Below are 23943 nucleotides of genomic sequence, written 5' to 3'. Positions count from 1 at the left end.
TAAACTAACTAATCAAGATATCTCTTCTTTTCTTGTCTGTCCTTTCTGAAACAACAGAAATCTCTTTACTGTGATGATTAAGAAGCGATAAGAATTAACTTAATGTGATATGTGTTATGCTTGAAGTTATGAGATTCTTCTTAAGTTAACAGAAAAAAATGCACATTTTGATATAACATGGATATTATATAGGCTACCAATGTTAGAAGTATTATCACGGCAGTTAGGCTTTATCAAAATGAATAAAACACTTAATTTTTTTTTGTTATTGTTGTTAATGCCATGCAGCTAAACATGTTTAACATATTTGCACTTCACTCTCCTTCAATACATCCTCAATCATCCCTTTTCTTTCTCTTATTTTTCTCTTTGGTTGAGTGTTTTGTTTTGATAGAAGTAACCTTGGAAGTCCTAACATACAAATAAGATAAACATCCTAATTCAAAGCCTGATAATTACTATATCAGAGAGTTAGGTGATTCTATGTGTCTTAAGGGCGAGTGTCTGCAAGATGGAAGAAAGAATCATGTGAATGTTAAAATCAGAAAATGACATAGAAAGAGAAAGGGTAATTTTATTTCCCCCCAACCTAGAAACAGGGTGATAAATGCACATCTTCAACACTTCAATTGAACTGATATTTCTATTTAAGTGTGCTAGTGAACTAGCACTTTAACGAAAGTAGATGAACAAAGTTACAAGTTTATGCTACTTTTCAATGATGACAAACCAAAATGACACATATTTACCATTATATTCTCTGGAAGACACGCATGTCTGATCTCAGTCAGTGATTTGACATCTTTAATTTACTATATCTTTTATATTAACTTCTGTAACAGTGCTTGTAAGGTAACTATGATTTTTAAGCATGAGATATATCCTTAATGCTCTCAGTTCTTCAATTTTATCACCACAATATTGTGGAGAAAGTAGCAAGACTTAGGTAGTCATCTAGGGGTGCACTGGTTTATTCTTAAATGTTTTTTTTGACTATGTCTAAGCTGAAGTTGATGGCCGCCTGAGGACAGAAATACAGGCTCACATGTAAATGCATTTTCTTTTTCTTCTCAATCATCTGATAGATTGCACAATGCACAATGGCACACTAGTGCCTCCACTGCCATTACTTTGTCTTACACAGAAAGTCCTGGCAGAACAATCAGTCTAACAAAGAAGCAAGGGGGAATAAAGAAGGGCCCTCGAAATAGGAACGGTTTGTATAGTTAAGCAGGACATCCCGTTTTGAGAGCTACACGACCAAACTTCAAGGTATTTTCTAGGAGACTGCAGACTTTTCCACAGTGATGAAGGATGCTGGGGGAATGATCTATTCCCCACGTTACATACTTCATGAACACCCGGGATAAGGCTTCTGCCTCGTTTTCAAGAGTGTATCTATTGCGATGTGTATGTATGTACATCTGTTTTCTCCTTGCATATCCCAAAGGTGGACATTTTCTATAAAGCAAGCCAAATCAGTATTTGAAGTTTAGCAAGTCCCTTACGGTGTTTTACTCTTTAAAAGGATTCTCTGCCTGGAGAAAGCCAGAAGCAACGTGACTGAAATTCTCCATATCTCCACTGGGACTTGAGCTGCGAGTTACAAGCAATCTGCAGGGGCTTTCGCCTTTACAGGTTTTACTGAGTTTAGTGGCACTTCCCTTACAGGAACGGGATCAAATGCGAGCTGCCTGAAATCCAACTGCAGCACTGCACCGTGGTTTTTTTTTCAGCATTTAATATCAAAGGGTGCAGCTACCCAGAGCAGTGATGGGAAAGGCTCTTCGCTAATTAGTTTTCCCACTTGCAGCAGCTGCTGGAGCCCAGCCGCCCGCAGCAGCCCCGCCTCGCCGGCAGTCCGGCAAGCTGCCTACGGGCCTGAAGTGCTGACCGGTGAAATCCGGCTCCGGCTTAATGAGACCGAGCTGGGCAGAGTCAATTAAATCAAATTCCCACTAACATCCCTAATATATCTGCAGTGTGTGCAGCAGAGGCGGCGGCAGCGGCGGCAGCAGCGAGAGATTCACAGTATTAATAAAGGGATTCACTGCCGCATTGTAAAAAAAAAAAAAAAAAGGAAACGAGGGAGGAGGGGAGGCAGGAAACTTCTGAGTATTATTTACATTGGGGAAGGGGTGAGGGAAGGGTGTTTGTGCCTCTGCGTGTGAATGAATGAGAGAGAGGAAGGGAGGGAGGGAGAAAGGGAGGGAAGGAGGGAAAAAGAGAGAGAGGGAGAGAAATGCACACAGAGGGCACTGAAAGGAGGCTCTGTCCCCTAAACCCAAATAACCCACTTGCAAGAACTGATGATGGAAAAATGGTAAGGACCCGGAGTTGAAAACATTTTCACTTTAATACTGAAAAAATATGCCATTATAAAATCCTCGAATAGAATTAGTAAGTTTCACTTGCTTCCTCAGTTCTGTTTTCCTCAAGTTATAGTAAGATTTACAACAGCACAGAGTTTTCTACCATTAAACTTTGCAGCCTAAGCACTAGAGTGACATTAATTGGTCATGCTTAACTGCCTTGGTTTTTTTTTTTTTTTTGAATGTTTACACTGTTACCATAATAGAAATCAAGGGTACTAATTTTTACATTCAGATGGAAAGGCAATACTGAATATGTATATTGAAAAGAAGAGAGAGAAAACAAAACCAAAGCCTCCCTCCCCCCCGCCCCCCAAACCGAAAAACAACCCACCATCAACAAAGCAAATCTCTCCCAGCAAAGTAATTTCCATCTCAAAAAAACAAAGAAAAAAAAAATCCGATGAGAATATTCATGCAACTATGTCTTAAATAAAACCTTTACAATTTTTTCCACGGTAAAAGTACGATCTCTACTGCCTATTGATCACACAAAAATGGCGAAATGGCACTTTTTATTATTATACTGTATTTCTTATATAGAAGGTTTGATACGAAGGGACTTATCAGGTAAGAGGGACGATGGTGTGAACTAGACGCTGCTTCCAGTTGGGGCTGGAGCGTCCCTGGGGTGCGTTGTATCCATGCGAGCCATGCAGCACTTTTTTTTTTTTTTTTTGTCCATCTGTCTGTTTGTTTCGGAGTCGAAGTCATTTATTTACATTACATTCATGCCTTCGTGCAACTTTCCACTCCTGCTTTGCTGTCAGGAGGAGGCCGACACCAGCCTTTCCTCCGCCCCCCTCCTCTTCCCAGCCTCTCGAAGAGGGGTGGTCCACAAGGGAAGAGGGAAAAAAAGCAAAACAAACCCCAACACAATAGAACAAAAGCCCAACAAAACCAGGAGCCGTGTTTCACCCTGCCGGAGCCGAAGGAAGCGCGTCCTCTCTCGTCCGTTGCAGTCCCGGCAGCGCACGGGCGGAGGATGCGCCTACCGCGCCGGGCTGCGCGGAGCTGCGAGGATGCGCCTGGGCGCCGGGCTCCCCCCCACCGCGCACCGGACCTCGGTGCTTGCTATGGGGGTCGTGAGGAGGGGCGTGCGTGCGTGCATGTGTGTATTTTGTTTCTCACAAACGGTAGCCGAGGTGCAGAGCCATCCCCGGCCGGCGTTTGCCGCCCCACCGGCCGGAGCGCGAAGGGCCGGTCCCGGGTGGCGGCCCTCGCCCCGCCCGCCGCCTCAGTCCGACAGGGAGTGAGAGCCGCAGTCGTAAACCCTGTGGGCCCCGTCGGTGCTGTAGGGCCCGTTGTGCCAGTAGGACGAGTCGCAGACCGTCTGCAAGGAGTTGATTTCGGATGCAGAGGAGTTGGCGTCCCTCCTCTTGGACCGCTTTCTGTTCCTCAGGATGAACACCAGCATGCCAACCACGGTGAAGGCAGAGGTCACAAAAACCAGCAGAAGCCCTGGCACCAGCACCGAAATAGAGACCCGGCTGGTCTCCAAGTAGGAGTTGGAATGAGTACCTGTCTCTGTCAACCCGGTGCTGTTTTTGTTAGTAGAAGTTAATGTGGGTGAGATTTTTAGCTGAGGGCAAATCATGTCATTGGAGAGAGACTCGAAATCCTCCTTGAAGAAATCTTCAGGGGACTCACACCTCAGGTCGCTCATAATCACCTTGGGGCGCAGCATCTCCGCCCACTGTTTGAAAGGCACGATAGGGCAAGTACAGTCCCACGGGTTGCCGTGCAGGTCTATCTGGGTGATGGAGGTGAGCTGGTCCAACACCCCGGCCACCGGGAGGTACATGAAGTAATTGTTGTGTATGCTCAGCTTGGAAAGTGAGACCCCGGCGAACACGTCTACTGGGAGAGACCTCAACAGGTTGTTGTTGAGGATGAGGACTCTCAGTTTGGGCATCGCATTGAAGGTGCCGGGCATGATCAGCTGGATCCCATTAAATTCCACGTTCAGGTACTCCAGGTTTTGCAGCCCAGCGAATTTCTCCCGGGACAGGGTGTCTAAGTAGTTGCTATCCATGTAGAGCCATCGGAGATCAAAGAGGTTCTTGAATGTGTTGTTCTCGACGGTGGCAATGTTGTTGTTGCCCAGATCGAGTAAATTAAGTTTCCGGTAATCCAGAAAGTGAGATTTCCTGATGGTGTGTATTTTGTTGTCTCTCAGAAACAGCTCCTGAACATTGGACGGCTTGGGCTTCAAATCCACCAAGCTGCTCACATTCCTGTCATTGCAATTAACCTTTAAACCCGAGCCAGGGATCTGATCGCAGCTGCAGATCTGCGGGCAGGACATGGTAGCCGGTAGCTTGCTTTTGACGCTCACTGTCGACACGGCAGCAGTGGGTCTGGTCTTGATTTGCCAATTGACAGGAATCTTTGTACCTCCATTTGGAGCAGATCCTGGCGTGGCAGGGTCTTCTTTGCCATGTATTTTAAAGGGGGTTGGAATGGGACCAGGATCGCAGGTTTCTTCTTCGGCAGGGGGAGCAGCTAGGCTAGAATCCACTCTGTTCTTTTTGCACAGCTCTTGCTCTGTGGTCTCATTTAAATCTTTGCCCTGCAACCTAGTGGGAGCCTCACAAATCACTCTGCCGATCAAAGCATTTTTGGGTATGTTTTCCAGCCATTCCTTCAATGACAACAGATCGCAAGTGCAGTCCCAGGGGTTATCCTCTAGCAGGATTTCAGCAATGCCTGGGATCTGCTCCAGGACCTCCTCATAAGGCAAGGTTTTAAGACGGTTTCCCCGGAGGTCCAGGTGGGTGATCGGCACATACTGAAACACGTTGGGGGGCAAGGTGCTGATGAGATTGTCATTTAAAATCAGCACCTCTAGCTTGTTTAAGTCCCTAAATGCTCCCGGGTCAATATCCCGCAATAAATTAAAATCTGCCTGGAGGTATTCCAGATCGTCCAGCCCCAGGAAAGTCTGCTTCCTGAACGATTTGATCTTGTTGTTGTTTATGTGCAAGCGTTTCACCAGCTGCAGCCCAAGGAAAGCCCCAGGAACAATCTCATGCAAACCGTTGTTTTCCATGTGCAAACTGACTGCATTGTAAAAGTTAGCAAACTCATTAGGGAAAAGTCGAGTCAGGGAATTGCCGTGCAGGAATAAATGGTAAAACTGGGAAGTTGGGGCGGTGAAATGTTGCAGGCTGGTAAATCCCTTTTTCTCACAGTCTACGTGCAAATCCCCTTCTATCTCATTGCAGGCACAGATCTTCTCTTTGCAAACGTCCCCTGTAACGTTTCCAGCAGCAAAACAAAGAGACGTCTCCAGCAACAGAATCCAAAGCAGCATTTTTAAACCGAGCAATTCATTCCCGATCTCATCACAAAGTAACAGCAACCATCCTCCTCACACGGAAAGCAATTCCAGTTAATTCAATACATGAAATGTCCGAACCACCACCAAAGGGGGAGAAAAAAAAAATGTGATGAGAGGGAGCAGGGAGGGTCGGCGGAGGGGGGGGACTCTTTCTTTTCACCTCTCTCCCTCTCTCCCCCCCCCCCCGTACAACTGCAACAGCCCAGATTCCAGTCAATAATTATATCCACAAACTATCCAGGCACGTACTGCCAGGCACGCAAAAAAAAAAAAAAAAAAAAAAAAAAGCCAAAAAAAAAAAAGTGGAAGGAAAAAAAAAAATCCCTCTCCTCGATTCCCCCCCCCCTCGACGCCTCCCGGGCGGCTAAGCGGAGGTCTGCCGGCCGAGCTGGCTCACCGGCACGGGAACGGTGCTGCTAGCCACCGGCCGCCGCTGCATGTTAGAGAGGCGCAGGCGGAGAGCGCGGCGTTGGCCGCGGAGGCTGCCGCTGCGCGCGGAGGCTGCCGCTGCGCGCGGCTCCGCGCCGGACCGACCTTGCCGCGCGGCCGCGGAGCCGCGCTCCTGGCTGCCCGCCGCCCGCCGGGCGCTGTCCAGCGCCCCGGTGCTGAAATCGCGCCCCCGCCTAGGCGCTGCCCGCCCGGCCGCCGGCGCTGCGCGGCGCCTGCCCCCGCTGCGGTGCGCTGCTGCCCATGCTGCCGGCGGCCGGAGCCTGCCGCGGGGCCGCCCGCCCGCCCGCCCGCCCGCGCCGCGCCGCGCCGCGCCGCGCCGCGCCTCGCCTCGCCCTGCCGGCCGCGCTGCCTCCCCTCCTCGCTCGCTCGCTCGCTCGCTCGCTCTTCTTTCCTTTTTCTTCCGCTGCTGCCGAGTCGCACGCTCGCACACACTCACATGCACGCAGAGGGAGAGTTGCTAAGAGGCTCTGCTCGTTTCAACCTGGTGCACTCTGAAAGATCTGACACCCTCTGCTGAGCTGCAGTGGCAAAAATCCATCTGCTGAGGGAATGCTGGAGGAAAAAAAAAAATCAATCCACGTACAGGGCAAGCGTTAAAAACGTTGGCATTAAAAGCTGTCGATCTATTTAGATGCTTTCTCCTAAATGGATTATTTAATTTATTTCTTTTCTTTTAAGATGGAAAGTTCGGCATTCCCCTCCTCCCGACCAGTTCCCTATTGCCTCCATTCACACACACTTACACCTGCACAAACAGGCGAGGAAGGTGCTTTTGCCTTATTGTATTTCCCAATGGCTTGAACAGAATTAGTGTCAGGGTGTCAAGCGAATAGCAATTTGAGGTAATTATTCTGCACGCCATTTTTATCGTTGCTTTAAATGCGTTTCTTCCTCCCCTGCAGTCTATAGTGTTTCATGCTGGATTTGGTCTCTTGCTGGCGTTCTCTATGCAATGTTGAACCGTGGATTATTGCATTATATGTATATATATTTATAATTTAGATTATCACAGAGAAGAACGGTGGGTAGGGAGGAGGAGATTGCTGCACTGTTAACAATTCACGCTACCTGTTCCCGCGGAGTATAGTGTCTCCCTTAAGGAGGGGAGGAGAGGGCTGAAACTGACAGTTGTGCATCTTGGCATTTTTATCTATACATAAAAATCTAGAGATGCCTGTATGTACATGCATAGGTACTTCTTTAGGGATGCTCCTAATATCCTCTCTGTGGAAACAAAACGGCTGTTTCTCTCGACTCCCTCCCGCCTGCTCCCCCCCTTTCCCCCCCACCGCCCTTTCCAGCTCCCACCCTTCTGACAAAAGAGATTACACAGCGGAAAAATCGGTGCCTGGCCTTAAAGAAAGGAGCCAAGCATACAAAAGTTTCTGCATCATTTGGACGGGTTTCAGGTGCCTACGAGCGAAGAACCAGTTGCACCTCTGGTGGTGCAAGTGGAAACCCGCGTTTCCCCCTGCCTTGTCAAATCGCGCTGAGGAGGAGGAGGACGAGGAGGAGAAGGAGAAGGAGGAGAAGGAGGAGGAGGAGGAGGAGGAGGCGGAGGAGGAGGAGGAGGCGGGGGCAGGAGAGACAGCCCAGCCGCCGGGTGCCTCCTGCAGCCCGGGGCTGTACCCCTCCCGTCCGGCGCCGCTGGTGAACTTTGCGGCATACTGGTAGGGGGGGATGTAACTGCGGGGGTGGGCTGGAGGAGGGTTATTTATAGGGAAAGCCAGGGAGCCATATGGAGCCTGCACCCCCTGGTCCCGGCGGCGTGCTAATTTGGTCAAAGCTTTTCCCTGGCTGCCGCTTGCAAGTGAATTAGACATCCTGCCGACGATGATCTTATCAAATTAATGTAATTAGACCACAGACAAGTTACAACAGTTACCGTGGCCATTTCACGTCCCCAGGATGAAGATTTGGCCTTTCGGTTCGTTACGGTGGGCAGGGAGTACGGAGGGAAGAGGGAGTGGGGGGAGGAAACGGGACAGGAGGAGGAAAGGAAACAGACAAAAAGAGAGAAATCCTGGACCTGAAAAAGCCTGCCTAATAAATTACAAATGGGCCAGAAGAGATAAAATGCCACTGAGACAGAAAGCACCACAAGAAATATATTAGCGGTTTCATTAGGAAAAAAAAAAGAGGGAAGGAAACTTGGCGCCACGTTGAGGCGCATTAATTCATTTCTCCTGACGGTTTCTTTGACTTTGTCTCTCGGTGATGTCGGGGGAGGGGTGTGTGTGCTAGGCTGGCTGGAAACCTTCCGTGGATCAAAAATTGCAGCCTCGAAGTGCAAGGGGAGCCGGAGGCAGGGAAGCCCCCAGGAGACTCCGTGGAGGGAGGAGGGAGAGTCGGGGAAGGGGCAAGGGTTGAGATGGGGGTCGGGGTAGGGGACCCACTCACCGGGTGTCAGCAGCAGTGGTGAGTAAAGGCTCGGGGGAGGAAAGGCTGAAAATCTGGAGCCTGGTGAATGCTCTCTGGGATATGGGGCAGGAAGACTGAAGAGCTTGCTCTCCTCCCACCTTAGAATAAAGCTTCTGAGCATCTTTACCTTCATGTTATTAAAATTGCTCAGGCACCGTAAAAACAATCAAAATGCAACCAGAGGACCTGAACATTAACGAGATATTAAATGAATAAATACGAATCAAATAAGAGGAAGGAGACAATGACCTATTGTCAAAGCATGAAGGACAAATTGCCTGCTTCTTCCAAGGGATCTGCTGAGAGGTGGGACCTAGTGGAAGCCATCTGGGGCCCTAGAATTTCAAGGTGGAAAAAAAAAGGTAGAAAATCTGCCAGAAGATGTAAGAGTGTTTATGGGTGCTATGTAACTTCCAAAAGAGTATTTAGATAAGGAACCCATTGTGTTTTCTGCTGTACACTTTGGAACTATGAGAGATTTATGTCTCATATATATGATATATGTATTGAGAGAGCATCTGCCATGTAAAAGTTAGCATCTGGAAGGCAAGTCAGAGAGGAAGAAAAGAGGCATCATCCATTTTAGATTTGGTATGTGAAGTTTTGGTTCTGTAAGTCAAGTTACACAGGATAGGTGTGTCAGGGCCAGGAAATTAATCTATCGTTACTCAGTGCCATAATCCTAAATTTCTAGATTTCCTCATCTTCTTGAGTTAAGTTTGGAAACGTATCTTAGGAGAAGAGGCCTGCCTCTAAGTGTTTTAAGGAAATACCTGCTCCTGGATGAGGTTGATCAGGATCTCTCTGAAATTTTTTACTCTTTTATTTAGAGAGTGTGGTAAAGTGAAAGATCACTGAAGTGCCAATCAATCTGGGTCTTTAGAATTCAGCATATGCATCCGAGTTTACAATCCATACACAGATTGAATAAGCAGAGTTCACATTATCCCCTCCAAATTATCGAGCAGATCACCTAAGGGAAAGAGCACCAAAGTCTATTTTCCTTGACTCCTTTCCTTATCTGATGTCTTTATCTTCTGTTTCCCTCTGCAACTTCTAGAAGGCTAAGACAATGAGCTTCTTACTTATACCTTTCTTCTGGGTGTAAAGTCCCATATTTAACCAAACACAAGCAAATCTGTTTTGGCATCACAGTTGCCTTTTGAATAGGAATGGTTTTACTCCTAATATGGAAAATGTCTTGAAATAGGAAAAGGTACTGTGATACTTTTACATTTTCCCAATTGGTAATCTCCCATCTCCCTGTTGCTATGACTATGTAAGTAACACTGGTTAAGGGTGTATTTGTGCTATATTGGAACACGTTCAAAAACTAGTTACTTCATCTAACATTGTAGATATTGCAAAGCAGAACTCAGAGCATCTGCAAAGTTTCTACAGAACAAAAATTTATAACCGTAGATACCCTCCTTGCAATACTTGTGCTATGTGCTGTAAAATTGTCTTCATTATTTCTGTGGGAGGTATAATCACAATAAAGACATCCTACATTGTAGACATGATGATGTGTGTGTGTATACACTCACTATATATATATATATACATGAAAATATTGAAATATATTGAAATATATATATATGGATATAAATGTTTGTGTGTGTATGCCCTACAAATTATGATGGACTCAGCAAACAGAAAAGTCATAGGATCATTATTTCATTTGAAATTATGTCTTTATTCAGGTTCTGGCTGTGCTCGGAGTGAAAGTTGAAAAGATGCCTCTATATGTTGATGCAACTCCTGCAGAAACTATGTTCCCTGATGTATACAATGACTTTAAACCAGTTCAGATTACCTGATTTTAACTTAGGAGGGGTTAAACTAATGCAAGGATGTCCTCCCAGAATTTTCTATCTCAGTATGTTTCACAGGCCAGTCTTCACAGAACAGGATTTCTACCTAAATTGCATTTAGGCCTAACAAGGTTTCTGAAACTAGATATTTCTCTTCTTCATTTTCCTGAGGGCAGTGATGTGTGAGCATCTTCCAAATCTCCCTGTGATATGTTCACCAGATGGAGCTTTGCAAAATGATGCAGTGGTGGATGATGATGATTAAAAAAAAAGAAAGAAAGAAAGAAAAGAAAGTTAGACAAGTGCTTTGACTACTTCTATCTAGTGGGTAGGAGACTGGCTCAGGATGAGAAAATAAAAATTCTCTATCTTTTGCAGTGTAAGAGCCAGCCCACATGTTTCTCTTTCTTGGCTCATACCCTCAACCACCAGGCTACCAGCCCTCTTGCTGCAGCTGTTCTACTTTACAAGAAAAATAATTTTGAGATCCCTTGAACCAGAGAAAGGCAGTGGGGGAGCATGAGTTTGCAAACTATTGCTTACAGCACCAACCAGGGTGTGCAGAGCCCTGGGATGACTTTCTTGCCTTTTGCTTTCATATGAGACTGACCTTGACCTAATAGACTTCACACATCAGAAGTTTAGGCTGTGGAGCTGGTAGTAAAACCCATAGACAGTCTTTCTCCAGTATATATATTCATCAGACTTTGCAATAATTTTGTGTTGGAAACATTGGCTCGAATAGGTCACAGGGTTAGTCTTAAAAGGTTCAAATGCTAGGTGTCAGAAAAGTGAATAGGAGTCGCAAAGGTGGGCAGATTTTGCATCCAGCCTGGGTGTAGTCTGTCATAAAAGCCATGTAGTCATTTTACTTTGAAATTCTGATGATGTGGAAGGAAGAGGTGTATTTAGCGAGTAGGCCAGGCCAGGGTCCTGACCAGAATTTCTTATTTAAACTATAAATATTGATCTGAGTTTCTGACCCAGTTTCCACTGTGATTGCTTACATTAAAATACCTGAGCAGTTCTTAGGACAGGACTGAACCCCAGAAATACTGTCCTTACTGGTGAGAGTGTCCAGAAGAGCTGTTTGGTGAAGGACTGAATTCACACAGACATTTATATTTTATCTTCCTCTCTCTGTTCCTTTCACTCTTTTTTTCCTTTTCTTCCCGCCCCCCCCTGCAGCCTATAGTCTTCAGCACAGTCTTCTAGAGTGGCATGTTTTCAAATGAAAAGAGTACTGTAGGGAGGTCAAGGGACAGACTTAAACCCCTTCCAACTTAACAGTGAATTGACCCTGTGTCTCCATCGGGAAAGCATATTCTGCCCATCACCCACCTCCTTTTATTCCTCTCATCCCAAAACTCACTCAGTCACTCAGTCACTCAGTCACTCTCTCTCTCTCTCTCTCTCTCTCTCTCTCTCTCTCTCTCTCTCTCTCTCTCACACACACACACACACACACACACACACACACACACACACTTCCTTTAAAAGTTTGATACAACAGAAGTGGGTTATCTGTTTTCAGGAGAGAATTTCAAGTTGTGGAGCCCAGATGGAGCAAGATGGTTTTGCTGCAGCCCTGACCCCGGAACGTGAACTGAGATTCCACTGCAGCATTTCACTGAAATATCCACTGAGCTGCAACTTAGATATTTTCGATCCTGATGTGAAGGCCTGATTCTTTACCTTTCCCAGTGCAGTATGTGAGATGGTTGGTTGCCTGACTTGGGGACTGGGATTTCACTCCAGGCTTCTGCTTCCTAAGTTTGGTATTGCAGTGTTCAGCACTGCAGCACTGAAGTACACAGATTTTTTTTTATTTTTTTCTTTGTGATAAAAGACATACATTTAGTCTGGGGAAAAATATTACAGTGAAATTAACTGGAGCTGTGAGAAATATTTGTTCTTTTGGTCAGCGATAGCAGAGAAAGTACTAATATAATGTTATAGCCCTCAAAGTGCTATAACATTTGCACCATATTGTAACCTCAGCACAATTATTTTTTTTTTAACAGATTCCAGCGTTATTGTTTTAAGTACTTGTTACAATAATTCTCAACATCCTGTAAGACTTGACTCCTGTGCAGTATGATCAATACACAATATAATACTGCACTTTTACTAATGTGACCTTTTTGTAGTTTGATTACTTGCTTATTTCATTCGTTCCTGAAACATTAGAGACTGCAAACAAGCAACAGGTTGAAATAGCTGGTAGCTTTGCAACATATTTAACTGACTGAGGTAGCTTAGTAAAGTGCATTCATACAATTTAAAATTAGTTAAAAATTACTTTTATCCTGTTATGAAAACTCATACGTTGAGACAGGAAGAGTATGAGTTAACTCATGCAACACAAGTCACTGTCATTTAGATCTACACAAGGCATTGAAAATTATCTTTCTCAACCAAAAAAAGAAAAAAAGGAAAAAAAAATGTGTCCAAACTTTCAATCTATTGCTTACACAAGTAATCCCACTGAATCACATCAGCTTGAATAATAGATCTATAATGTGTTTTCAATAATTAATTCTTTTCTTATCCATTTTCATGGCACAGTCTCAGAGCAACATAAGGATCATTTAAATGGACAAAAGTAGATAAGAGTTTATGTCTCTGTTCTCTCTAACTATAATGTATCTCCATTGTTTAATAATGGAGAGGGAAATGCTTCTTAGAGTGCAGAACACACCACTGAGGCAAAGACCCGCCTCTACAAATAGTTTGCTGACATGACTCTGGGCAGCTCTTTTCTCTTTCCCGTGCCTCAGTTTCCCAGTCTGAGGAAGTGGAAGGAATTATGACACCCAAAGGTGCTTTGAAATCTGTGATGGACAAACACGGTGATTGAGGTGATTATCATTACTCAGGGGTACAATGTGAACAGTCAAATCTTATGTAAGAGTACTACCCAGTTCTTCCTCTTTTTGTCAGCCCATCTCAGAGGCTTTTACAATGGAATACAGTATAATTTTATTTGCTCAACAGATCGGAAGACAGAAGCACTGACCTTGGGAAGGTCACATGTCAAGCCGTTGATAGTGCTAGAAATAGACCCAAGTCTCAGAAGGGCCACCCCTGCCTTCTACCTCAGTATTTTAGAGATACAGAAGTACTGATTTATAGAAATAAGCCTGTTCCAAAAGAAAAACAAAAGGCTTCCTGCCTCCTTTTCCTCCTTTCTCAGACTTGATTTTATGCATCAAAGGTTTCATATGCCAGTCATTTTCTTTCTGGAGGCCTAATGTAGTTATGTGGTGTGACAGTAATACCAAGCCTTGGATTTCTTATTAATTCACATCTTAATTCACTGTAATTGAATTATTTTAACTGGGGAAAAAAAATGTTTTCTTTCCTCAGTCTTTTCCTGACTCAGACTTCAGACTTCAAAAACCACACAGATTTCAGAGACAAATAATAAACTATTTGAAACACAAAGTACCTCTCACTTAAGAAACACTTCTGAAAAAAAATATCTTTGTTTAAGCATGAGAACTGTGAAGAAGTGGTTTTGTTTTCAGGAAGTCTATCAGTTCCTTTTTTCTGCTACAAAACAAAATGAAAATAAAAACAACCAACCAGGTAAAGATGTAAATCAACTTAATAATTTTCAGTGTAGTTCAAAACAGAAACCTGAGACAAACCATTTGAGTTGATTAAAATGTGAAATGTTTTCTTCTGTTTGTTTTTTTTTTTTTTTGCTATTTTTGTTTTCTAGTATAAAACAAAGCACATTTTGAAATAGAAAATCAGAATGGAATATCAGGAAATCAGAATTTGATGTCTTTCATTGTCTTCCATATTTTTTTTTTCAAAATTGTATTTTGTCAAGATTATTTTTCCTTTACTTTGATTAAGTTGAATTGGAATTTTCTGATAGAAAATTTCTGAAAATCTTTCTGGAACTATCCATTAGGAGAGCACCCAATGATGTCTGAACATTAAAAGGAGAATTGCTGGGCATCAGCAAACTGTGGGAAGACTGAATAGATGAAACATTATTAACAATAAAATAATACCTTCATCCTATTTATGCAGTGCTTAGAAACCATACCCTGGGACCAATCCCACATGGCATTTTAGTTTTAATTAAATAACGTTTCAGAGACATAAGGGAGAAGAGGTTGGTGACCTGATTAATCATTGTACTACTCGATTTTACATCATGGCATCCCAAATGATTTCAAATGTATTATTCTGATGTAAAGCTAGAGTATTGCAGTGGTGACTCACGATCTTGTTTTTTTCTCCACTGGTAAAGCTGATCTGAGAAATCCCTTACTGCCTTCACTAGCCTCCAGCTGCTAATTTTAACTTCTTGAGGCTTTTTATCTAACCAAGATCATTTTATTGATTCAGTTCATATTGCAGTCCACAAACAATTCTGTCCTTCCTGACTTGATGAGAAGATCAAATCAGCATTGCTGCTGAGATGACTAAGGCAGGATCTAGAGGGGACGGATACATACTGAAGTCCAGGATTTGGCCCCCACAAAACTCTAGCTTGGGTGAATCTGGACCTTATTATCTTTAAATTATTATGTAAAATATACAGAATCTAAAATGCAATTTCACATGAGACTCTTACATCTGAGTATATGTGTGTGTGTGTACAGATATAGATGTATGTATGTATTGGGGAGTTAGACATGACTGTGATGGGAGTATTTAAAAGGCAGGAATCATGCCAGCATCAAAGTAGTGCTTTACTAGACTGGCGTTCATTAACAACACACATTTTCCAATGGCAAGTTCTTACACATTGTTAGTTGTAATTACTGCATATTCAAATAGTCCTTAATAACCATTTCCTACATTAGCTGTGTGTATTCAATACCACAGAGCTGATGCCATGTAGTCAGCAGTGGTGGCTGCAGTCAGGTTTGAGGATCAGTTCTGAGATCTCTTTGATGAGGTAAGCTGGGGCCAAAGCCAAGAGTCATCCTTCTTCCTCTTTTTTCTCATGCATCCATGGTATTTTTATGATCCTTACAACCTCCCCAAAAGAAAAGGTGAATCTCATCTGCTCTCAACATAGATTATCTTATTTCCAGGAGCAGGACTTGTTCATTTTTCCAGCCATGTTTCCAGCCTGTTCTACATCCACTGTTTGTACCTTGCAGAGTTTATGCCTTGTACATGATTTTCATTGTACCCTGTTTGTGCAATTGCATCACAAAAGTCTCTTTTTTCCCCTTGCAGTTACATATTACCTTTATATGTACATTTAGCTGTGTCCAAGTGCTCAGACATTGTTGCTGGTTATGCCATTAGTAGCATCACAAAATGTACAGTCTCACAAATAGTTATAGTGCTGCTGTTTAGTCATTTTAGCATGCTTACGTTTAGCTTCCAGGCAAGCAAATACCAAATATGCCCTTCTCAATCTGTTTCAACTTTATGGGTGCAACAGGCCTCTGCTTTGTCAGCAAGACTTTTATTTAAGCAACATAAATATTTACTCCATAAGCTACACAGATATTTAAAATTCATAAATGTGTCATAACTTCTGCAGATAAACCTGAAAATAGGTTACTTCAGATTTGCTTTTAATACTTGGCATAAGAATTGGGCCATTGTTTATTAAGTAGGCTTGTACTCTCTCTCTCTCCTTTGGATGGAAGTTCCTTGCTTACTCTCATGTACAAGGGCTTCTCTGGTATGTTCTCAGTTGGAGAGATTGAGAAAAGTCAGGATAGTTTACCACATGATTCAAATAATGTTAACTTTTACTATTTTACCTTCTTTGACATGAATATTTATTTACATTCTAGAGTTTCAGCATTTATAACTAGGAAAAAAAAGATCATAAGCTGTAGACCAGTTCTGCATTATATGGTCCTGTAGGATGCTTGTGATCTGGGATTCATGTGCTTGGCTCTCAAACAGATAATTTGTTTGGTGCACAGGGCACAGCATTTGCGCTGCAGAACCGCACAAGTGAGCCTCGGATGAATCGACAGACATCATAAACCAACTATGCTGCCCACATGCAGAGTGGTTCATGCCACCAGAGATCTGATGAACCTGTACAAGAGTATAGTCCTTCCATTCTTGGACTAAGAGAAATTAAGTGGCCTAACCCTCCCGTGAAGGCAGCACAGACATACCATAGTCAAAATATACCATTCCAGCAGTAGGAACACTGCACTTCTTTATTTTTATTGCATCTGGTTGTGAGTAGCATCACTAAAATGTAGTAGATCTGCCCTCTCTATGGGTGTGTAACAGATTGCTAAAGGACTCCAGCACCACAAGTGGGAAATACCTGTAGGAGGGCACTCAGGGTCTGTGCTGAAGGACCCACTACACTCCTCTGACACTCTTCTTCATTTTCCTTCCCCGCAACACTCATCATGAAAGTTCAAGTTATTGAGGACTGACTCAATAACTTGTGTACTTTCATTCTAACCATGAAAGGTCAACTAAAGGTAAAGCAAAAACAAAACAAAGTGAAAAAGAGATCAGCTGAAAATATAAGGCTTTTTGTCTGAGAACTCAGAGTAACAGCTCCCTTTTTTGGTGGATTTCCCAAAATCTAAAAAGATTAAAGGGTAGAGCTACATTTCTCTGAACAATTGATTTTTTTTTTTTTTTTAGATCACTGCTGGAATATTAAAAAAACCCATTGATTTTTGGACTAAACCATTTTCTTGTTTTTTCTTAATTAATATGGCTCTGGCTTTTTTTTTTTAGAGAGGAAATTGGGAAGAGATTATAAAATGTTTTGATTTTGATTAAATATTTAAATCATTTAAAGAAAATATTTTGCTGCTTTTAAACTTAGCTTTTAAAAGTGAAACTGAAGCAAATCTATGGTGGAACACTTTAGCAGTCTGGTGATAGCTTTAGCTTTTAGCAATCAGTCTGAGATACCCATCTAGACATCCTTACAGTCAATGGAGAGAAATTAGCCATTCAGCTTGTACTATAATACATAAAAAACAAGTAGAATAGGTTGTGTTGGGTTGTGTCACTATTTGTGACACTTTATTACAAAGACCCTTACAATTTACATTAATTTACACTAAAGCTAACTTACTTTTAGATGACTAATTCTAGATGCGGCTAATCCCATTCAAGAGATTAACTCTGACATCAAGGGGATGTTTTTAAGAAATAATATTTTACTGAAAAAATATAGGCATAATTTTAAATTTTTTTAAGGTCTGTTTTTTCACTCTTTTTTGAACAGAATGAACAGTTTGAACAAATGTTTTAGTTCATTCATTTATTTCATGAATAGCTGAACAGAAAGTTGTCATCTAGGTGTAGTCAGATATTCAATATAAAAATAGGAAATTATTTTTCAAAGCAGAATGAGCAGAAGAAAAGTCATCAAGTCATGTCTTCAGAAATTTTATTTGAAAAGATAAATATACAAGAGGAATGCTAAGTTGTTATTTCTTATCTTTCAGTATTACAGAGGACTGTTCACTTATTTTCTCTTTTACTTCTCTACCAATATATCAGAGAGAAATGAGGGGTGAAACGAAAAGAGTGCTATGTTGCTGAGTGTCATAAAACCTGGATTTTATTGAGCATGTTACATGTACCCGTAGCTTTATTGTGCTGAATCTTGACTCGTACAAAAATTATGCTTGGGAAGCAATTTTCCTAATTATTACAAAAACTCCTTGTATTTATTATTTTCTGTGAATACTTAGGAATATTTTCTTCCATACACTATTTATTACAAACATTTTGAATATTATCTCTTTTATAAGTTAGCATTATCTTGTTGACATCAAGAAAATCAACCTCTTTCAAGATGTCAATCTTATGACAAAGTAGCATTTAAATTCAGACACTCTGAAGAGTCAAGGATATTTAAAATAGCAATGATGAAAAAAAAAAGAAAAAGAAGAAATTACATCTTAATGGCATTGTTGTTGCTAGGAGATTCTAGCTACTGTTTATGAGATGAATGTGTCCTTTTTTTTTAATTAAAAAATTGATTAATGAATAGATAAACAACTAAAATGCCAACCTCTTAGTAAATTTGTGTAGAAGCTTCCAATGTATAATCTGATTAAGCAGCAGCAACAACAAAAAATCTTGAAAGCAAATTGATTACACAAAGGACAGAGGACAAAAAGTAGGCCACGCTTTCAATTGTTCCTTTAACCTGTCAAGCTACACCTCCCTGGTGTTGCAAACAACGACCTTAATTAATATTGGTCACTGTCAGAAATGGAATATAGGGTTAGATGGACAATTTGTCCAGTAAATACAGTGTTTATTATAGTCTTCTGTTCAGCCTGTGTATAATTCAAAACTATAATTAATTTAGCTATCACCACCTAGCTCAGCAGATATAACAGGATTTCGTTATAGCTTAGAAGCTGTCAAGGTTTCACAAAGAAGCTAAAAGGCAAAACATTGCTCAAGAAGACTTCCTTGGCAAGTTTCAAGTTTCTCTGAAACAGACCAGAAATTCTCAACCTTTTTTTTAAATGTGTTCTTAAATATAATTTAACAAGATATCACAGTGAGATAAATAGCTAAACTATTTTAAATTAAACTTTTATTTTACAAATATCTATTCCAACTTAGTGATAAAAAATACCAGCCTAATAGTTTCAGTTTGGCAAAGGTGTAAAAAACTGAAAATGGGGATCTGTTACAAAACCATGTTAAATGATCATAGCTGTAGTCACCTCCACCACTAATGTGAACATTCTAGAACTTGGAGAATCTTAAAAATAGCCCATAAAAATAAAAAATTGTTCAAAAATAAAAATTCTTATTGTCAGGTGCCTATGCTCTAAGCTTTGCCACTTGCATATGCTTGAATGAAAAACAAAGAACAAACAAACAAGCTCAGCTGCTCCCGCAAGTTACAGATCACTTGAGGAAGAGCTGAGAATTTTTATCTTTACTCATACATGCTCACAGCCCCAGTCATTAAATTAGGAGAAGATACGTGATGTTTATTTTGCTGACGTTTTTAAAGTGTTTCATGATCTTTTTATGTAGTTTAGGGCAATAATATATATTTTATTTGTAAAGCACTTAGGTAGCCTCAGAACTCTGAACAAGCTGTGTTAGTATCAGAAACAGTATAGATGCACTGCTGCTAAAAGTTTAAACCTGGCAATCTTATTCATCCGTTGTGCCTCTATAAACGTATACAACCACAGATTTTACATGCCATACATCCTTTTACAAATGCAGGTTCTGTAAGTGGAAAACACAAGCTCAAAACAACACCATGATTTCTTGTAACAGTTTACAAGTCTTTAAACATTTTTTTTTTCATTGGATGTTTTTTTTGGGGGGTAGGGTTGTTTTTGTAGCATTATTAATATGGAAGCTGATCCCAAAAGACATGGAGTGTCCACAATTCGCAGTGAATTCTTGGTGAAACGGAGATGCTCAGTACTTTACAGGGTCAAACCAAAACAGAACTATGTGGGGTTGGTTGGGTTTTTTTTAGAATTTCTACACAATGTGAAGAAAGACCTGTAGGACTTTTTTGGCTTGGTGATACCTTCTTCAATTCAGTCAGGAGTTTGAAAATTAAAGCCAGAATAATTGCTAAAACAGCACTTTTCTGACAGAAATGCACAATATGTTTTGATCTTTATGTGTTGTTCCATAAATTGTTAATTTGATATTTGTTTTCTGAACATCTGGTACTGTATTTAAGAACCTGCTGTTGGCTTACACTCTGTTTTCTTTTTCGATTTCAGATGTAAAGATAATACATTCTAATATTGTTTAGACATGTGCCTTCTCCTATAACCCAAAGATAAACAAGTTGAATCAAAGATGCAAAATACTGCAAAATAGCTCCTTCTTCACTTTTTCCTTATGCATTTAGCATAACTGAATACTAAAACAATACTGATAATATGAAAAATGAACTAAAAATTAAATCACATGGGAGAGATTCGGCTGAAGGGGATGGGGAAGGAATTATTTTGTTTGGTACTCTTCCCCTTGCTGTGACCTTCTGTCTGTTAAGGAGAGAAAGTGAGAAGGTGTGTGAGAGAGAGAAAGTGAGAGAGAAGAGAAGACAGAGAAAGAAGGAGGGAGGCAGGGAAAGAAGGAAGGAAGAAAAGAAGAAAGGGAGAAAGGGAGGGAAGGAGTGAGGGAGGAAGGGAGGGAGAAAGGGAAGGAGGGAAACCAAAACAACGGCAATATCAAAAACAATAAATAAGTTTTGGGACAGGAATATTAATCTAATGAGATTTTAAGTAAATGAATCATTGTGTTGCTCACCTATATGTAGAACAACTGAGGTATAGCTTAGGCAGTAGTGTCTTTAGGTCAAGAATTAGATTGACTAGTGGAATAATACTAAAAATAACTAGTCTTTTGTCTATACTAAAGCTATTTATTTTTGCACAGATATAAATCTACTGTATTAACTGCCTTGGACAATTAATATAAATTTTTTTTAAAGGCTAAAATGTGTAAAAGGAATGTATCTTCAAATGACGTCTTAGTACCAATGTTGCTTGGGAATAACACAATGTAAATAATAACAGCGCATATTTGCTAGCAGTATAAGAATCCTGTGTGTTATCTGCATAGAAGGCGGCCTGTCTTCCTCTCAGTTTGATAACAGATGTGGAATAACTTTGAAGCCTGTGGTTAAAATAAATATACAAAGAACAAAGCTAAACAACACTATCCCATCAGATGTAATCAAAACAACTTGGCAATTATCAATAAGCAAATTAACAAAGGTTTACCACTTGCGAGAAACAATGTTTCAACACATCTCAATGTTATCAGGCTAGAATTTAAAATTACTTTGAATTTTGTTTAACATCTTGAACCCAGTGACAGCCTGGAGACTTGATCCTTATGCTGAGGACAACTTTGGTGTCAGGAGATTCCATTCCCTTTAATGGTAGTGGATGTCCCTGTACAAATAAGAAGCATAAATTGGTCCATATCAGGAAGACCACAAATAGCTTTAAGATTTGGGGGACATGGTGATAAAGCAAAGATTTGTTTTCCTTTTTAAAATTTTTTTAAATTTTTTTTTATTAAACTGGTCTGGACCAGCAGACCTGTTTAATAATATTCTGTTTAGAAAGGGACCTTGCTTTAAACTGTAATGAAATCCATCTTAAGAAATCAGAGGTGCTTTGGCATCTCTTATGTACACTGTACAAGAGGAATGCAGTTGTGTTTTTAGGCTTTGAAAGACTAAAGATCCATTGCAAAGGTATTAACAAATTTTGATACACCAAATACAGGATGTGCCCTAAAGATGTTTAGGAACCACTCAAGTGGGACAATTAAAAAAAAAGACATTCATCCATGAAGGCTGGTTTTATCCAGGAGGGCTAGGTTTTCTTTTTTTGGTGGTCTAAATCTGTAGTCTGCATTATTTTCAGTACAATATTCTGTACATCTTGTTGGATTCAAGATATAAATAAAGGTGGGTTAGTGAATGAGAGAAGGATCCTGGCACAACAGAACAAATGAAACTCTGCTATTTGAGGAAGAGAACAACCGAAAATATTTGTTAGCAGGCCACACAGCAACTCACCAGATTCTTTTTTGTATAAATTCATACATAGAGCTATATACCTCTGTGCATATGTATGTATGCATGTATGTATTTATATACATATATATATTCAAGCAACTTATACATGCAAATTTGTAAGAATGAAAAATGAGATGCAAATATTTGTAGGCTAATAAAGTAAAATAGCATAAATAACAGTCCCTCAACTCTGCCTTAGGCTAAACCCTAACTGCCAAAAAGACTGTGTTTTCTATAGGGGGATAAAAATGGTCATCAGCTCTGTCACCATCAAATTTTAGTGGAGGCAGGTCTCTGTTGCTTTACTAGAAGTAAATACATGAGGTTAATTCCTGGCATATGAGTAGGGGCTTAGGGCATTCTCAGTTTTTTGTCTGGCAGTTTGATTCAGCTGCAAAAGTATAAAAGACAGTATAACAGCTAAACCAGTCCAAAGTAAACTTATTTTTCAATGATTCCTTAACAGTCACTACCCTTACTACTGGTAAGTCCAACAAACAGCAGCAACATTTAATCTGCACTAATGAACAGACAGATAGGACATCTGGTGGTCATGCTTGATGTTCTATCTTCATGGCAACACATAATCATTGGATGCTCACATACTTTATGTTTTAGATCTTCATCTACAAAATATTCTCTGTTTGGGTATGAACTATCTTAACTAAAATAGCACATCTCTGCCAAGCAAGTTACACCAAAACCAGAAACAGTCAGGGCTGGTTCAGGTTAATGATTATACTTCTGCAGTTAAATTAGTTCATATGTAGACTATACATTCCCACATCCTGTGCCCTCTAGGCTATAAAGGAAACTACATAGAGAAAAAGATTTCTTTCCTTTCAGTTCCTATTATTTTCAGCACAAATCCTACCAGATTGTTTTGTGCAGACTTCCGAGACATGAGAAAGGGGAATGTCCCTATTTGTCTCTGTGTTGTGTTAACATTCGAGTGTTATCTCTGTGTTGTGTTAACATTCCAGTGTAAATAAAGCTATTTTAAGTCAATGGACTTGATTCAACAATGGAGTGCTCTAGTTTTAGGTGACTCCAAGGAATGTAGCTGGATTGATTTCAGTGTACTGCAGTGGTTAGCCCAAGATCAATATTGGTAACAGTAGTTGTAAAAAGGCAACATCCACAAAAGGTTTTCTTCACTGGCTAGGTCTGAACACAGACTCATCTACTCCGAACTTCTACCAACTACCCGCATAGACAGTATTGAATTTTTTTGCAGGACTCTGGCAAATGTTACTCGGTAAAACTGTACGGTTAAAAAAAAAAGAAGTTTACCAGTCGATCTTTGCCTGAAACATTGAAATGATAATTCATCACTATATTGTAAGCATTGACTGCATTACTGTAACTGAGGGTAACTCTTGGCTCCTCAGTTTCTCCAAAATAACTAGAGCCTCTTTTCTCTTTTAATTTCATAATTCCTGAGAATTAAATACAATTTTCAATTATGTTTAATTGAGTTCACTCTACATAATTGTCTCTTTGCAAAATAATTGAGAAGAAAATTACCTTCCAAAAGGTCCTATCCTTCTAATGTAGTGAGAATTTACAAAAGTGTTTAGTTGAAAAAAATGAAAATATAGCAGAACAGCTGATGAAAATTTAGGCCTACTACAGTGATACAGATACTCATCATTGTTGCCTTTTATTGCTATCTTCTCTAATTGCCTCTGTGGATTCTTAAGTGTATTTGTTTTGGGTTCTTTTCCCTTCTACTTCCTGGATTATAAAAATTTTGATTGCTTTTGCTAAGCTGCTTCTTACAGTTCCTCACGGGCTGCTGATTAGTAGCACTCTACAGAAGACATTTTTGCAGCTGTAATCCAGAATGCTTAAGAAAAAGGAAACAGAATTCATAAAACACTGTTATTAATTAAAAAAAAATAATTAAAGGATCAAAAATAGCAAAGAAAAACTTTGTAATACTAGAAAATAATGTGTCATATCTTACATACTGCAGAGCTGTTTATTTTTTTTTATTATTAACATAAAAAAAATGCCAGG

General features: G+C 40.7%; 1 protein-coding gene and 1 pseudogene across 2 annotated transcripts; one reads left to right on the top strand and one right to left on the bottom strand.

Annotated features, from left to right (window-relative positions):
- Window positions 1-2734: 2734 nt before the first annotated feature.
- SLITRK1 (SLIT and NTRK like family member 1) lies at window positions 2735-6775 on the bottom strand. Of its 2 annotated transcripts, XM_087757198.1 has the most exons (2): window positions 6602-6775; window positions 2735-5627 (listed from the first exon to the last, which is right to left on the bottom strand). In XM_087757198.1, exon 2 carries the CDS (start codon window positions 5422-5424, stop codon window positions 3610-3612), a length of 1815 nt encoding a protein of 604 aa, XP_087613324.1. In that variant the 5' UTR covers window positions 5425-5627; window positions 6602-6775; the 3' UTR covers window positions 2735-3609. The 2 variants fall into 2 exon arrangements, with proteins under 2 accessions (XP_087613324.1, XP_009466950.1); XM_009468675.2 differs by lacking the exon at window positions 6602-6775 and having other exon boundaries at window positions 2735-5943.
- A 560-nt stretch (window positions 6776-7335) lies between these two features.
- LOC148055852 (uncharacterized) overlaps window positions 7336-23943 on the top strand; it is a 41474-nt pseudogene continuing 24866 nt past the window's right edge.

Source organism: Nipponia nippon, unplaced genomic scaffold (genome assembly GCF_047370975.1).
Source record: "Nipponia nippon isolate SJK-2023a ecotype South Korea unplaced genomic scaffold, ASM4737097v1 scaffold_2, whole genome shotgun sequence".
In the NCBI taxonomy this organism is placed as follows: domain Eukaryota; kingdom Metazoa; phylum Chordata; class Aves; order Pelecaniformes; family Threskiornithidae; genus Nipponia; species Nipponia nippon.
The sequence above is the reverse complement of the archived record's forward strand: the minus strand, read 5'-3'. Positions and strand labels throughout refer to the sequence as shown.

Bases quoted from the DNA above. Each gene is read 5' to 3' on its own strand.
- SLITRK1 (XM_009468675.2), bottom strand. From the start codon at position 5,688: ATGCTGCTTTGGATTCTGTTGCTGGAGACGTCTCTTTGTTTTGCTGCT.